We start from the raw sequence: 14,526 nt of genomic DNA, 5'->3' as shown, positions 1-14,526 counted from the left end.
CTTAACCTAATTATCATATATAATATTCTCTTTAGTTTCCTTAATGTTCAATTATTTTAATTTCTTCACACATTATCAACATAATTAAGTTGTGTTTTTAATAATATATATATATATATATATAAAGTAAAGGGGGATTAATATATATGTATGTATATGTATTTAAAGTTATATGGATGATAAATAAACAATATTAATATTATTAGGTATGTATTTCGTATCGGGAGCATCCATTGATTTTTAGGGTAGTGACTGATGGTTCAAGCTACGATGGAGAGGAGTGGGATCCAATTGAGAACATTCAAAGTGCCAACTTCAATTATTAGGGTAAGGTAGAACAACTTCCCCATACTTATAATAATTAATTACATATTCACTAAAATAAAATTCAATAATTCAAAATTAACATAACAATTTATATAGTTCATTAATTAATAATAATAATTATTATAATATTAATATTTTAATAAAATCATATGTAAGAAAATCTCATAACAATACGTACCATTTATAATTTAAAAACTATGTTTTTATATCTCTCAAAATTAACAACTATTTTTTAAATAATTAATGCTAATAAAAAATAAATATAGTTGTCAATACTTTAAAAACCTAATTACCTATTTACCCTCTTTGTTTTTCCTCTTTTTATTTTTTTAAAAAAGAAAAAAACTATATATTAAAAAAAAATTGAGCTACAAAAGCCCGGGATCCCACAAATAATTAATGTTGTGTTTGGTTAATTTTTTTATGGGTAATTAATGTACGATAAGGTTTAGTAATTGTATCATATGGTAATTATAAAGTTATACCATATTTAGAAAGATTGTGAAATACGAGAGACAAACTTTTATTCGCACCTTTCCTGCTGCTCAGGATCTGAGTATTGGTCTTCTTGATCTGAAATAGTTAAATAAGAGGATGAGATACACTAATCAGTAAAAATATCACGTTTAACACCGATACAGAAAATCAAAGATAGGTAAAAATCGTAAAATAACTAATGAAACTATTATCTCTTTTTAAATAAATTCGTTTAATCATAAAAACTGTTATTTTCATACTTACCCTTATGAGTTTCCAAAACCGACCCATTAAAATAATAACCAGAATCGTATTTTATTACACATTTAAGTGAACAATAACATTAAACTTACATTTTTACCCACTTACTAGTACTTCTGGGAGTCCATAGGGATCTCCCTTAGCGTGGACCCAATATCCAATTTATCATTTAACCGGCTGTCTCCATACCCTGTCTGGTAATGGGCGCCAAATATACTATCACCTCAATACCCTCTCCAGTATGAAGGTGAACTATACTTCCTAACACCTTCCAGTATGGGACTTCTCAGCCCCGTTCGATTGAGATAATGTCCACGGTAGAGTTTTTCTATACACTAGGTCTGTACACTCTTCCTCAAGGTACCCGATAACCTTTCCTACTTATATCCATATCATCAACCAATCACCAATTACATACTAATATTTTATATTTATAGATCAACAATAAGCCATTAAAATAAACAATATGAAAAATATTAAAAAATGTAATTAGAGCATTTGCTTTGAATCAGTCGATATGTAAGAATAATCAGCCAAACAATCAATGAACAAAAAAATAATTAAAATATATAAACAATAGTAATTTAGACAGTATAGGAGAACATAAACAACACAGCTAGGGTAATTATGCACTGATTGGTTCCGACTCCACTGATGACATGTAATTAATTCAGAGATTTTTAATTTTTATAAAACGCACCGTTATTAGTTATTAGACTTTAATTTACCGTGACGAGAGAAAAAGGTGAGAGATTCTTACACCAGATCGGTGTTTGAAACACCATCTCTTTTATTGCGCCTCCTGACAATTCTTGAATTTTCTAGATTTTTTCTGCAAAAATAAAAAACACACGTCACGTATTTCAAAATACCCCAAAAAGGCAAAAATAAGCATTTTCAAATTTTTTCAGCCCGTTTAGGGTTCTGGTACGGCGTCGCGGTGCTCTAGCATCGGCTCCACTACCCACAGCTACAATTCCTCTCAGCTTGGCCATTTTTGGTTGGTTTTGGCTGATTTTACATTGAAACCTGTAAAAAAACAGTGTTAGGGAGCCTCTATCAACCGAAGAAGAGGAAAACTGAGACCCTACTAGTGGAGGAATTTTTCGATGCGTCGGCTCCGCCGTTCCTCTCTTGTGGTCGGGGCTTTTCTTCGATTAACCTGCAACATAATGAAACGAGAAACATAACGGCCAAAAAATTGAGGAAAACGAAAAACGAAAAGGGGCACATCGGAGGAATTTTCGGGTTGCAGTCGCGGCAGCTCGGCCGAGCTTCGCTCGCAATTTTTAGCTCACCCTTTGGCCTTTTGGCTTCAATATGGGTGTGGGAAGGTTCAAAATTCAATTCTGAGTGAAAGAGAAAAAAAAACTTTTACCCTTTCAGCATCGGTTGTGGCTTCGGTGCAGCAGCGACAGTGGCTAGTCTCCTTTTCCGGCGACTTGTTCGCTTTCTGGCTGCCCCTCTTCTTCTTCTCTGATCTCCTCTCTAGTTGCTAGGGTTAGGATTCCATGTGAAATGGAGTTTAAATACTCATCTTTATTAAATCTAGGTCGTCCGTTCGAGGAGACGTGGCTCATCTTCAACCGTTGGATCACTTTTATTTGGAGAATTAATCTGGACCATATGATCTGATCAAATTCAACTGTTCTATCACACCTGAAGAGAAAATAGATCTGGGTCGTTCGTGCACGCGGGATGCGATCTAGGTAGTTGGATCTGGTGGTACGTGAATCGCCTGCGTGGACGCGTGGAGACTGGTCACTTTGCTGACGTGGTGATCCACATGGCTAAACTTTTATAAATTTTATTTTTACTCCATTTTTCTATATTTCTTTTCAAATAAGTCATCTCTTATTTCTATTTTGGTCATGATTGTCGAAAATATTTTCAAATGGATCTAAAACTTAATTTTCTTCAAAAATTCACAAAAAATTAAAAAATAAATTATTTTAATTAATATTAAATTATTCCATGTCAAATTTTCGAGACCGAATATTTCATTTTTCCACCAGCCTACATTAAATAAGTTGCTACCACAACAAGAATATTGCTTAAGCTTGTCTGCTTCATTTGAATTTTAAGAAATTCAGTTCCAAAATAATATTCTTTAATCTTTCACTTTAATTACAACATAATTTTTTATTTTCTAAAAAATTATAATTTAATTACATAATAATAAATGTATTTATTAATTTTTAACTTAACTTTATTAATAACAAAATAGTAATTAATCTACATTCATGTGAGCATAGAATAATGGAAAATAAAATATCTTATATTTCAAGATATTTATAAAAAAATCCATATACAAGTATATAGATATTGTTACATTTTCATACATTAGTTTAAAATTATCTAAATTTTTTTAAATACAAATTTTTACACTAATAAAAATATGGACCATCCAACTAAAATATATAAGTTACAGAAAATTCAAACGTTTTGAGAGAAACTGAAAATGTAAGTCCAATAAAGGTTTGGCAGGAAATTGACACCAAACCCCACTGCAATCAAAGAGAAAATCCAAAACCCACAACACTAAATTTCCTTCTATAAATATGCAAATGCTGGTTTCACATTCAATGTCAGAAAATTAAAAAAAAAAAATTAAAAGAAAAAGAGATGAGCTTGTGCCCATTTCTTCACTTGTTTTTCCTTCTTATTTTATCCGGTTGCATATTCTGGTTTTTCAAATTCATTTCTTCATCAAACATGTGGAATCGTATAAAGTTGATGATTTCCCATTTGAAATGGGCATTTGATTTCTTGGTTGAATACTGTCTGATTCCCAATTACATGCACAAGTTGCCAGAAATGAGGGGAGAGACGAGATTCATAACCTGCGGTTACAGATGCAAAGTAGAAGAAGAAGAAGAAGCAGAATGTGCAGTGTGTCTATGCAAGGTTGAAGAAGGAGAAGAAATTGCAGACTTAAAATGTGATCATGTTTTCCATGGAGTTTGCTTCAGAGCATGGATTAGTAGCGGGTTGAGGAAACCCACTTGTCTGCTTTGTCGAGACTCCATAGCTCAGCCTTCTGCCGGTCCTGATGCAACCATGGAGGTTTTGGAGTTCAACTTCTGCTACTTTGGTTCTGATGATCGGGATAGGTGGTGGCTACGATGATTGCAGTCCACTTGTTTAATAATTAGCTTGTTCACGGATAGAACAATACTGATATTAGAACTTAAATAATAATATTTAATATTTTATTAGAATATAAAAAGAAAAATTAAAAGAATGGAGTAGTTTGTAAACGTTATGCAAAAACTTGTATTCGGTTTTTGTTATTTATTTAAAATAATATGAATTTATATATTTTAATTTGTTAAAATTCTGCAAGATGGTGTTTGATCTGGGCACAAATCCTACGGCTAATGTAATCAATGGAAATTCCAAGTAAATCTTCAGAACAAATGAATTATTTTATGACATTTATTAAACTTTACTGATTATTTATATCCATATATATATATATATTCTGATTCGTTCTGTCTAGACCGAGACCACACTCAAAATAGTCGGTCCAAGTATGACAAAATTCAACTTTATTATATGATGCTGATCTTTTTGTCATACATATTTATCTCGCAAACATACCATGTGATCTTGTGAACTAGAATTTGTTGATAGCCTTTAAAATGTATTGTTTAATTATCGAGTTTTGAAATAAATTTCAGAAATAAAATTGTGTGGCATTCAAAGTGGGAAGGTGTAAAGAACGTATTGGAAGGCCATGTTTGGTGGTGAGCAGCAACTTGGCTGTCTGCTTCAGAGGTTGAAATTGTTTTTCAACCAAACAATATTTTACTTGATGCTTTTGAAACTGAAATCTGATAAACGTGTGTTTTCCAACTGTACATGATGTCTGAAGAAGAAAACCAACCTTCTCCAGATTCTTGTTTATCAAACAGTTGTCTGTGGCTATGTGAGAACTTCATAATTAGTCAAATTAATCTGTTCAATACACAAGCACGTAATAAAGGTTGGTAAAATATGGATATCGGATCGGCAAGTCATATTGCACCGGGCCTGGTTTTGGAGGATGTGAGCAAAGCAAGCGTGCATCAGCATCTTAGTTGCCTACCTAATAACACAGTTACGATAAAAACACACAAATTTTTATTACTAATGTAAATTCATTATCTTATGCTATTTAAATCATAAGATTATGATGCAACTACTTATAACAAAAGATGCTTTATCTCTTATTTTTAATGATATTTTAGTTATTTAAATTTGTATATGACCTATACATACAATAGATATTTGTAAAATAGATTTAGAAAGTTTCTCTATGAACCAATAGTTGGAGAAAAATTTTATATATACCCCCCTCACCAGTATCCTTTTTTTTTTTTTTTCTTCGATTTTGTATACAAAGACCTTTTTAAGATTGAAATTCTCACTCTTTTAAAAATGAATGAGAACGTAATTGTTGTACAAAGTGTTAGTGATTAACTCATCATGTGTAACTGTGATGCTTTTAGGAAACTTGTTCATGAGTTAAATAATATCAGTAAAAGTCTTTCTAGCTAAACCTTTATGAATTTTGTGAAACTTTATTCCTCGTAAACCGTTGCTCGAATCATTATCTTGGTTCAATTATAGCACAAATTAAAAAATTTAATTATAAAGAGAATCTTTATCCACTTCTCGTATGTGAACAAATCATATAATAAGTTATTTCTTATATGTAAGTTTAATAAGATGGTTGCACTTATTAATTATGTTTGTGAAAACAAATCCCTCAAATAATTAGACCAACATGTTATATCAACTTTTAATAAGTGAACAACAGAGTAAGTCGATCTCCACGCCTATTTAAATTCTAATAATACTATATGCATACATATATATCGTGTGTTTTAAAAGGCATATAAGAGGTTAATATATAATATTAAATTGTATAAAGGTGGTAAAAACTGGCCTACAAGTTCTGCAATTAGAGAGAATTTTCGCTAATTAATCATAAGATTCTCTTAATGATAAATAATTAACAAATGAATTAGTTTAGAAGAAGGTTTAACCCGGTTGCTATCTAATTATATAAATAACATTTAACTAACCAATCAATGTCTCATCTTATTGATCATGTGTCGCCAGATCTCTTCAATATTTATATGCATGTCCTCACATCCCTCCCTCTAGCCAGCCTTGTTTAGCCAAATCAAGAAAGTCAAAAAAGAGAGAGAAAGAAGAGGAAGAAGAATGAGTTTATTTGCAGTTACCTTGTCAAATCTCTCTCTTATCTCCATTTTTGTCTTTGGCATCTGCTGAAAGCTACCAATCATTCCTATGAATTTTGAAATGGGCATGAAATTTCTTGATTCGTTACTGTTTATTCTCGAGTTTAATGCAAAAAGTGGGCCGAAATTATTAACAGTGAAAAAGGTGGGGAAATATGCGCAGTGTGTTTAATGAATATTAAAGGAGGAGATGAGAGTAGAGATCTGAGATGCGACCACTGTTTTCATGGCGCCTGCTTGCGAAGGTGGGAAAAATACCGTCGTTTGACTTGTCCTCTCTGTCGTGGGTCTCTTGCACCTCCTAGGAAAAAAGTAACAGGGATGGAGATTCTGGCTTTTAGGTTTTGCTTTTTCAGTAAATCTAATGACCGATATACATGGTGGCTCCGATAATTCCACAAGTACTCGATTAATTAGATTTCATTATTCACGTTTATTATATATGTTGATTTTAAATCAAGCCGATCACAATTTTTACTGTAATTTTTAAAGAGAGAATTTAGAGAGAGAGAGGGCAAGAAACCAGAGTATGCTTATGCATGCTCCTCTGTTTTCTAGCTTCTTTTAAACTCGGAGAATTTGATAAGAAATGACTTACTTTTTATTGATTGATTTGAAGTGATATTTATACACAAAAATAAATTAAAGTCCTACTCAAAAACATAATTCGAATTCTAACCAAAAACAAACTTTAAACACAAAATTTAACGTAATCCTAAACCGCATGCATGTCAATGTTCTTTATGCATTCTGTCACCTCTCTGTATTTGAAACTTTATTTCGAGTAAATTTCTATTTTAACTGAAATCCTTACGTCGAACACTCCTCCTTAAGAATTTTAGTCATCCCCAACATTTTCCTCAGTTCTTCAAATTTACCTTTCGACAAGGACTTGGTAAAGATGTCTGCTACTTGATCTTCTATTGCACAATGTTCTAGGCTTACTTCTTTCTCTTTTTCAGCTTCCCTTATAGCGTGGAACTTAACCTTTATATGCTTAGTCTTTCCATGCAATACCAGATTCTTAGCAATGGCGATTGCTGATTTATTGTTGATGTAGAGGACCGTAGGTTCAGTGGAAAGCATCTGTAAATCATCTAGTATTTTTCTTAACCACTGAGCTTGATTTACAATACTTGGTGCTACTATGTATTTAGCTTCGGCGGATGACTGTACAACAATTTCTTGCTTCTTTGACGACCATGAAAACGCATCAAAACCAAGTGAAAAAACATACCCCGATGTGCTTTTAGCATCCTCCACACTTCCTGCCCAGTCACCGTCCGTGTATCCTAAAAGCTCTTCTTTTGTGTGAGCTTGAAAATGGATTCCCATATCAGTGGTTCCTCTTACATATCTTAGGATATACTAAACTGCTGCCATGTGTGATTGTCTTGGTGAATTCATAAACCGAGATAACAGGCCGGTTATATAAGTTAGATCTGGTTGAGTGGCAATTAGGTAGAGTAAGCTACCAATTATACTCCTGAACTCTTTCTCATTCACCCTTTCTTCTTCTTCCGCTTTTGACAGTTTAATATGTGGTATGAGAGGGGTAGATACGACTTTGCAATTTTTAAGCTTGAATTTTTTGAGCAATTCCCTCGCATACTTCTTTTGTGATATAAAGATCCCTTTCTCAGATTGCGCGATCTCCATTCTCAGAAAATAAGTTGCTCTCCCAAGGTTTGACATCTCAAATTCCTGCTCCAGTTGTGTTCTGAGTTCCTCCATTCTTTGTTCATCATTTCCAGTGATGAGAATATCATCAACATACAGTGAGATGATGACCATTTTTCTATCCTTTAGGTGTTTGACATATATGGTTGCTTCATTTTTGTTTCTTTTAAACCCATAGTGGAGCAAGTATGCATCAATTCTGCCATACCATGCTCTGGGAGCTTGCTTCAACCCATATAATGCTTTATGTAATTTATACACATGATCAGTCTTCTCTTCTACTTCAAATCCCATCGGTTTCTTGACAAATATGTCCTCTTCCAATTCACCATTTAAAAAAGCAGATTTTACATCAAGGTGCAAGACATGCCAACCTCTTTGTGCTGCCACAGCAAGCAGAATCCTTATCTTTTCATGTCTTGCTACTGGGGAAAATGTCTCCCTAAAATCCACTCCCGAAAATTGAGCATAACCTTTCACTACTAGGCGTGCTTTGTATTTATTGATTGAGCCGTCTGGGTTCATTTTGAGTCGGAAGACCCATTTAACTCTGATTGCATTTTTACCTTTTAGTTTGGGAACTAGGGACCAAGTGGCATTTTTCTCGATCATGTTCAATTCTTCTTCCATTGCTTTTCTTCAAACCTCATGTTAAGCAGCTTCTTCAAAAGTTGTTGGCTCTGCAACAGCAATGTTACATTGAGCATAGATGTCAGATAAGGTTTTTGTCCTTTTATTTGGTGATTTTTGTGACTCTTGATTATTTATTCTTCATTTTCTTCTTGAGCTTGTTTCGAAGTATAACTTATATCATTGGGGATTATCTTTTCATCCTTCTAATCCCAGTGAGATGCTTTTCTTCAAACCTCATGTTAAGCAGCTTCTTCAAAAGTTGTTGGCTCTGCAACAGCAATGTTACATTGAGCATAGATGTCAGATAAGGTTTTTGTCCTTTTATTTGGTGATTTTTGTGACTCTTGATTATTTATTCTTCATTTTCTTCTTGAGCTTGTTTCGAAGTATAACTTATATCATTGGGGATTATCTTTTCATCCTTCTAATCCCAGTGAGATGCTTCATCAATTATCATATCCCTTCTTATCATAACTTTTTTGGTCTTAGGATTGAAGACCCTGTATCTTTTTGTTTATGTACTATAACCCAAAAAGATACAAATTTCTGCTTTGTCATCCAGCTTCTTCCTTTTCTCTTCTGCTACATAACAGTAGCAGATGGAACCAAACACCCGTAGATGCCTTGTGGCAGGCTTCCTTCCACTCCAGCATTCATATGAGGTCTTTCCCTCAACAGCCCAAGAGGGAAGTCAGTTCAACAAGTATACAGAGGTGCTTATGACTTCACACCAAAATTGGAGAGGCAGTTATTTATCCTTGAGTAAGCTTCTTACCATCTCAACCACAGTTCTGTTCTTTCTTTTTTATACTCCATTCTGGTGTGGAGAGTAGGGGGCTGTTAGCTGTCGTTTTATGTATTCTTTAATATAAAAATCCTTGAACTCCGTTGAAGTGAACTCTAGACCATTATCTGATGTCAAACACTTCAGCTTCATTCCACTTTCTACTTTTGTTTTAGCTTTGAACTCCTTAAACTTTTGCAAAGCTTCATTCTTTGTTTTTAGAAAATAAATCCATGTCATGCTGGAGTGATCATCAATAAACATGATGAAATACTTATTGCTGTTTAGTGACTCTGTGCTCATAGGACCACAGATGTCTGTGTGGATCAATTCAAGCTTGGTACTTGTTCTCTAGGAAGACTTTGAAGGGAAGGGTTATCTATGCATCTTTTCAAGTTGGAAAATTTGGCAAATTCAGTTTTCTCCTATGATTTCAGGGAGATTTGAACTCAATTTTAATAAGTTCATCTTCTTGAGAGCTTCAAGATGCACATGTCCAAATCTTTGATGTCATAGAATGGTATCATTTTGAGCAGTGCACCTTAATTTTTCTTCAGCTCCTTGCAGCTTCAAGGTGAAGCTTCTGTTGATCATTGGAATGTTTGCAATTTCATACCCACGTGAGTATTTTATGGAGCATGAATTTTCCTTGAAGACCATGGTGTATCCCCTTCTAATTATTTGGCTCACACTTAACAGATTTTGCCTCAGGCCAGGCACATACAGGACGTCAGGTATGACCTTTTTTTCTTAGTTCGTGGTTACTGCGATGCTTCTTTTTCTTTCTACTCTTAATGCCTTTCCATCACCTAGAGTTATGTTGAGTTTTGTATCCTTTCTAAGATCAAAAAATATTCTTTTGTTTTTGCACATGTGGCTTGTACAGCCACTGTCAATTATCCAGTGAGTGTCAGCTTCCTCTTGTTGCTCACTGAGTGTCATATAAGTCCGCTCTTCTCCTTCAGTTTCTTCGGTATAATTTACTTCTTGTTAAGATTGATTTTGAGTAGAAGAAGCAGTTGTGTTCCCTTTATTTTTTTTTCCATCAGCACACCTTTTCGACGTGTTCGCCCTTCTTGCAGTAATTACACTTGATCGGGTTCTTCTTTTTATACCAGCAGTCTTCTTCTAGGTGGTTATTATGAGCACATATTCTGCAGTTTGGTAATCCCTTTTGCTGCTTATTGTTGTGCTTGTTTGAATTTTGTGTTGATCGTGTGACTTGATCATCTTGATTTCTTATTCCTCCTCTTCCTTTACCTTGATTCTTGTTTCTGTTTTGTGTAGCTACTAGTGCTCTTTCGGTGGAGTTTATTTCTCTCAAGGCTGTCCTGTGCTCCAATGTTTGCAGCTTGCCCAATAGTTCTGCAACCGAGAGAGTTCTAAGATTGTATGTTTCTTCTATCGCTGAGATTTTGGCCTCGAATCTGGCAGGAAGACTCGCCAACATTTTTTCAACTACTCTTCTGTCTTCAAAGTCTTCTCCGAGCAATCTGATCTTGTTTACAGTATCAAAAAGTTTTGAGGCATACTCCTTTACGGTTTTTGCCTCTGCCATCTTCAGTGTTTCAAATTACTTTCTCAGGTTCCGAATCTTCACCATCTTGATTCTTTCATCACCTTCAAACTCCTCCTTCAACTTGTCCCATACTTGCTTTGGGTTTCTCAAGTTCATTATTCTGGAGAAGACTGAATCTGATATTGCCGCATGCAAACAAGATAGAGCCTGAGGTTTCTTAGAGACGTCTTCTTCATACCTCTTTAATTGGTTTATTGTTGCATCATCTTTCAATGATGTTGGTTTTGCATCGTCTTCCATGACCTTCCACAGGCTGTGGGCTCGCATGTACGTCTCCATCTTTATCGCCCATACGTGATAATTTTCTCCTGTAAATAAAGGAGGATTTAGTGTGCCAATCAGGTTTGTTGTCATTCTATATTTTATTTTGTTGATTTCTTCTCACAGATCCCTTAAGATTATATAGCTCTGATACCACTTGTTGATTTTAAATCAAACCGATCACAATTTTTGTCGTAATTTTTAAAGAGAGAATTTAGAGAGAGAGAGAGAGAGAGGGCAAGAAAACAGAGTATGCTTATGCATGCTCCTCTATTTTCTAGCTTTTCTTAAACTCAGAGAATTTGAGAAGAAAGAACTTATTTTTTATTGATTGATTTGAAGTTATATTTATACACAAAAATAAATTAGAGTCCTACTTAAAAACATAATTAGAATTCTAACCAAAAACAAACTTTAAACACAAAGTTTAACATAATCCTAAACCACATGCATGTTGGTGTTCTTTATGCATTCTGCCACCTCTCTGTATTTGAAACTTTATTTTGAGTAGATTTCTATTTTAACTGAAATCCTTACGTTAAACAATATATATAGATATATATGTTTATGAGAAGCAAGCTACCAAGAGGAGAAAGAAATTTGAGACAAAATACTGTTTAAGTCAACTGTTTTGTTACTAAAAATAGAAAAGATACTTTTTCTACTCTCTTAAGTAATCTTAGACATATCAAAACAAGATTATACATTAATACAAGTTTCTGCAACTTCAAAACCAAAGGATATTTAGGATAAAACGAAAAAAATTTATAGTTGATAGCAAAACTGTCAATCTTTCAACATTTCTCCTTGGTAATTTTGTTATCACTTGCCAAGTATCTTTCTTAAGACTTTAAAACTGTGCTTGGAAAATTGTTTGGTAAAGATATCAGTCAGTTGCTCTTTAAAATTGCAATGTTGCAAACAAACTTCTTCTTCCTTATCTTCTTCTCTCACACTGATATTTAATCTTGATGTGCTTAGTCTCACCATGAAACACATGATTCTTGATAATGGCTGCAGCTGATTGATTCTGTTATTATTGAGCTTATTTAGGATTCCTTATTCAGGAAATCCTCTTGTATAAGAATGATAATTTACTTTATTTAAGATTCTAATATTGATAGGATTCCTCCCTTAAATAAGAAATCCCTTTGTATATATTGAGAAAGTTGGCAGCAATACATTCAAGGGATTATTCTCTAGAATTTTCTCTCATTTTTTCATGGTATCAGAGCCATGGCAAAAAAAAGAAAAAAAGATCTTGGGGGGGGGGGGGGGGGAGGGGTTGTGGGGGGGATAGCCTCGTATACTCTGAATGCAAATGACAATCATGGAAACATAATCACTCAAGTGCAGTTGAAAGGCAAAAATTATGAAGAATGGGCATGAGTAATGCGTATTGCTTTGCTGGCCAAGAAGAAATACGGTTTCATCGATGGAACCGTGAAATAACCAGCAGATGATTCCACTGAAATTGAAGACTGGTGGACAGTCAACTTTACGCTGGTATCTTGGATATTCAACACCATTGAACCTACTCTACGATCAACCATATCGTATGTGGAAACCATAAAAGATTTGTGGGAAGATATTAGACAACGATTTTCCATCAGCAATGGTTCTCAAGTACAACAGCTGAGAACATATCTGGCAAATTGCAAACAATATGGACAAGCGGTGGTGACTTATTTTGGAAGGCTCGAGACTCTTTCGGATGAATTAAATAATTACGATCAAATACTGGTGTGTACTTATGCTGGATGCAGATGCAACCTTACTTCTAAATTGGAGAGAAAACGTGAGGAGGAAAGAGTTCATCAATTTTTGATGGGATTGGATGAAGATGGATATGGAATGGTACATTCCAATATCTTAAGTATAAAACCCTTGCCAAATCTAAATCAAGCCTATGCCATGGTTGTTCAACAGGAACAAGTAAGAACCATTGCACAAACAAAAGAGGACAGAAGCAGTGCTATGAGTTTTGCGGTTCAAGAGGTAATTGATATTCAGGGGGGGATAAAGAGAAAGAAAAAACTAGAGTGTGTTCTAATTACAATTGAGAAGGACATGAAGCTAATAATTGCTTTCAGCTTATAAGATACCCTGAATGGCGGGAAAACAGACCACGCATGACTACTTCTTCATAAGGCAATGTAAGGAAACGTGGTAATAGTGGAGGACGATCCAAGACTATAACAGCTCGGGCAAACACAGCACAAACTACCACATCTTGTGGGGAACGTGAAAATTTGACAGAATTTGATAGAAAACCTCAAGATGCTAAGTGCGCATAAGAGTGGTACCAATGAAAGGCTAATGGGTAAGCAAGAATCTATATCATGGATTATTGACACAGGGGTTACACACTATATGATAGGGACCTTGAAATATTTATAAGACGTGAAGAATATTGTACTATGCTCGGTATTACTGCCCAATGGAGAGGAAACCATGGCTATGAAAGAAGGGCCCGTGTCTCTTGGAGGAGACCTAAAATTGAAACACGTTTTTTCTGTTCTAAATATGGAATGCAATTTAGTCTATGTATCAAAGGTTCTTGATAATTCTGATTTTGTTCTTCAAGTCACTAACAAAGTTGTGCTATACATGATCGAATTTCAAGGAAGTTGATTTGAGCAGGTGAACGACGCGAGGGGCTATATTTTTTCAAAGGAGTGGTGGCGGCACATGCTTCAAAAGCCAGAAATAAAAGATCTTTTGAACTGTGGCACAAGTGTATGGGCCATCCCTCAACTAAAGTAGTAGATCTAATACCTCAAGTTAGAAATTGTGATATGAATAATGATAAAATTTGTGATATTTATTTTAGAGTAAAATAGACAAGAGAAATATTTTACTCTAGTAAAGCCAAAAGATGTTTTGATTTGATACATTGTGATTTGTGGGGACCTTACAAAGTCTCATCTTCTTGTGGGGTGAATTATTTTTTGACAATTATTGATGATTATTCTCGTGCTGTGTGGATATATATGTTGAATAAAAAATTTGAAGTTACTAATGTTCTTAAAGGATTATTTGCTATGATTTGTAGATAATTTGAAAAGGATGTAAAGTATATTATAAGTAACAATGGCAGTGAGTTCCTTTGTTTAAGCAAGTATTTTGAAGAGTAAGGAATATTGCATCAGCCCTCTTGTGTTGGAACCCCCCAGCAAAACGGGCAAATGGAGAGAAAGCATCGATATATTCTCAATGTGGCAAGGGCATTGTGATTTCAAGCCCATTTGCTTATTGATTTTTGAGAAGAA

The 14,526-nt window shown here is 34.3% G+C and overlaps 1 protein-coding gene and 1 pseudogene across 1 annotated transcript; both read left to right on the top strand.

Moving 5' to 3' along the window:
- The first annotated feature begins 3,780 nt into the window (after window positions 1-3,780).
- Window positions 3,781-4,194, top strand: LOC110824231 (putative E3 ubiquitin-protein ligase XERICO). The gene has a single exon (XM_022054807.2). It carries the CDS (start codon window positions 3,781-3,783, stop codon window positions 4,192-4,194), a length of 414 nt encoding a protein of 137 aa, XP_021910499.2.
- An 8,374-nt stretch (window positions 4,195-12,568) lies between these two features.
- Window positions 12,569-13,888, top strand: LOC148268717 (uncharacterized; annotated as a pseudogene).
- The last annotated feature ends 638 nt before the right edge of the window (window positions 13,889-14,526 follow it).

The sequence above is a fragment of the Carica papaya genome, chromosome 2, assembly GCF_054855325.1.
Source record: "Carica papaya isolate Zhongbai chromosome 2, ASM5485532v1, whole genome shotgun sequence".
Taxonomy (NCBI): domain Eukaryota; kingdom Viridiplantae; phylum Streptophyta; class Magnoliopsida; order Brassicales; family Caricaceae; genus Carica; species Carica papaya.
This window is presented reverse-complemented; position numbering and strand designations above follow the sequence as displayed.

Coding starts and splice junctions, on each gene's coding strand:
- LOC110824231 (XM_022054807.2), top strand. CDS start 3,781: ATGTGGAATCGTATAAAGTTGATGATTTCCCATTTGAAATGGGCATTT.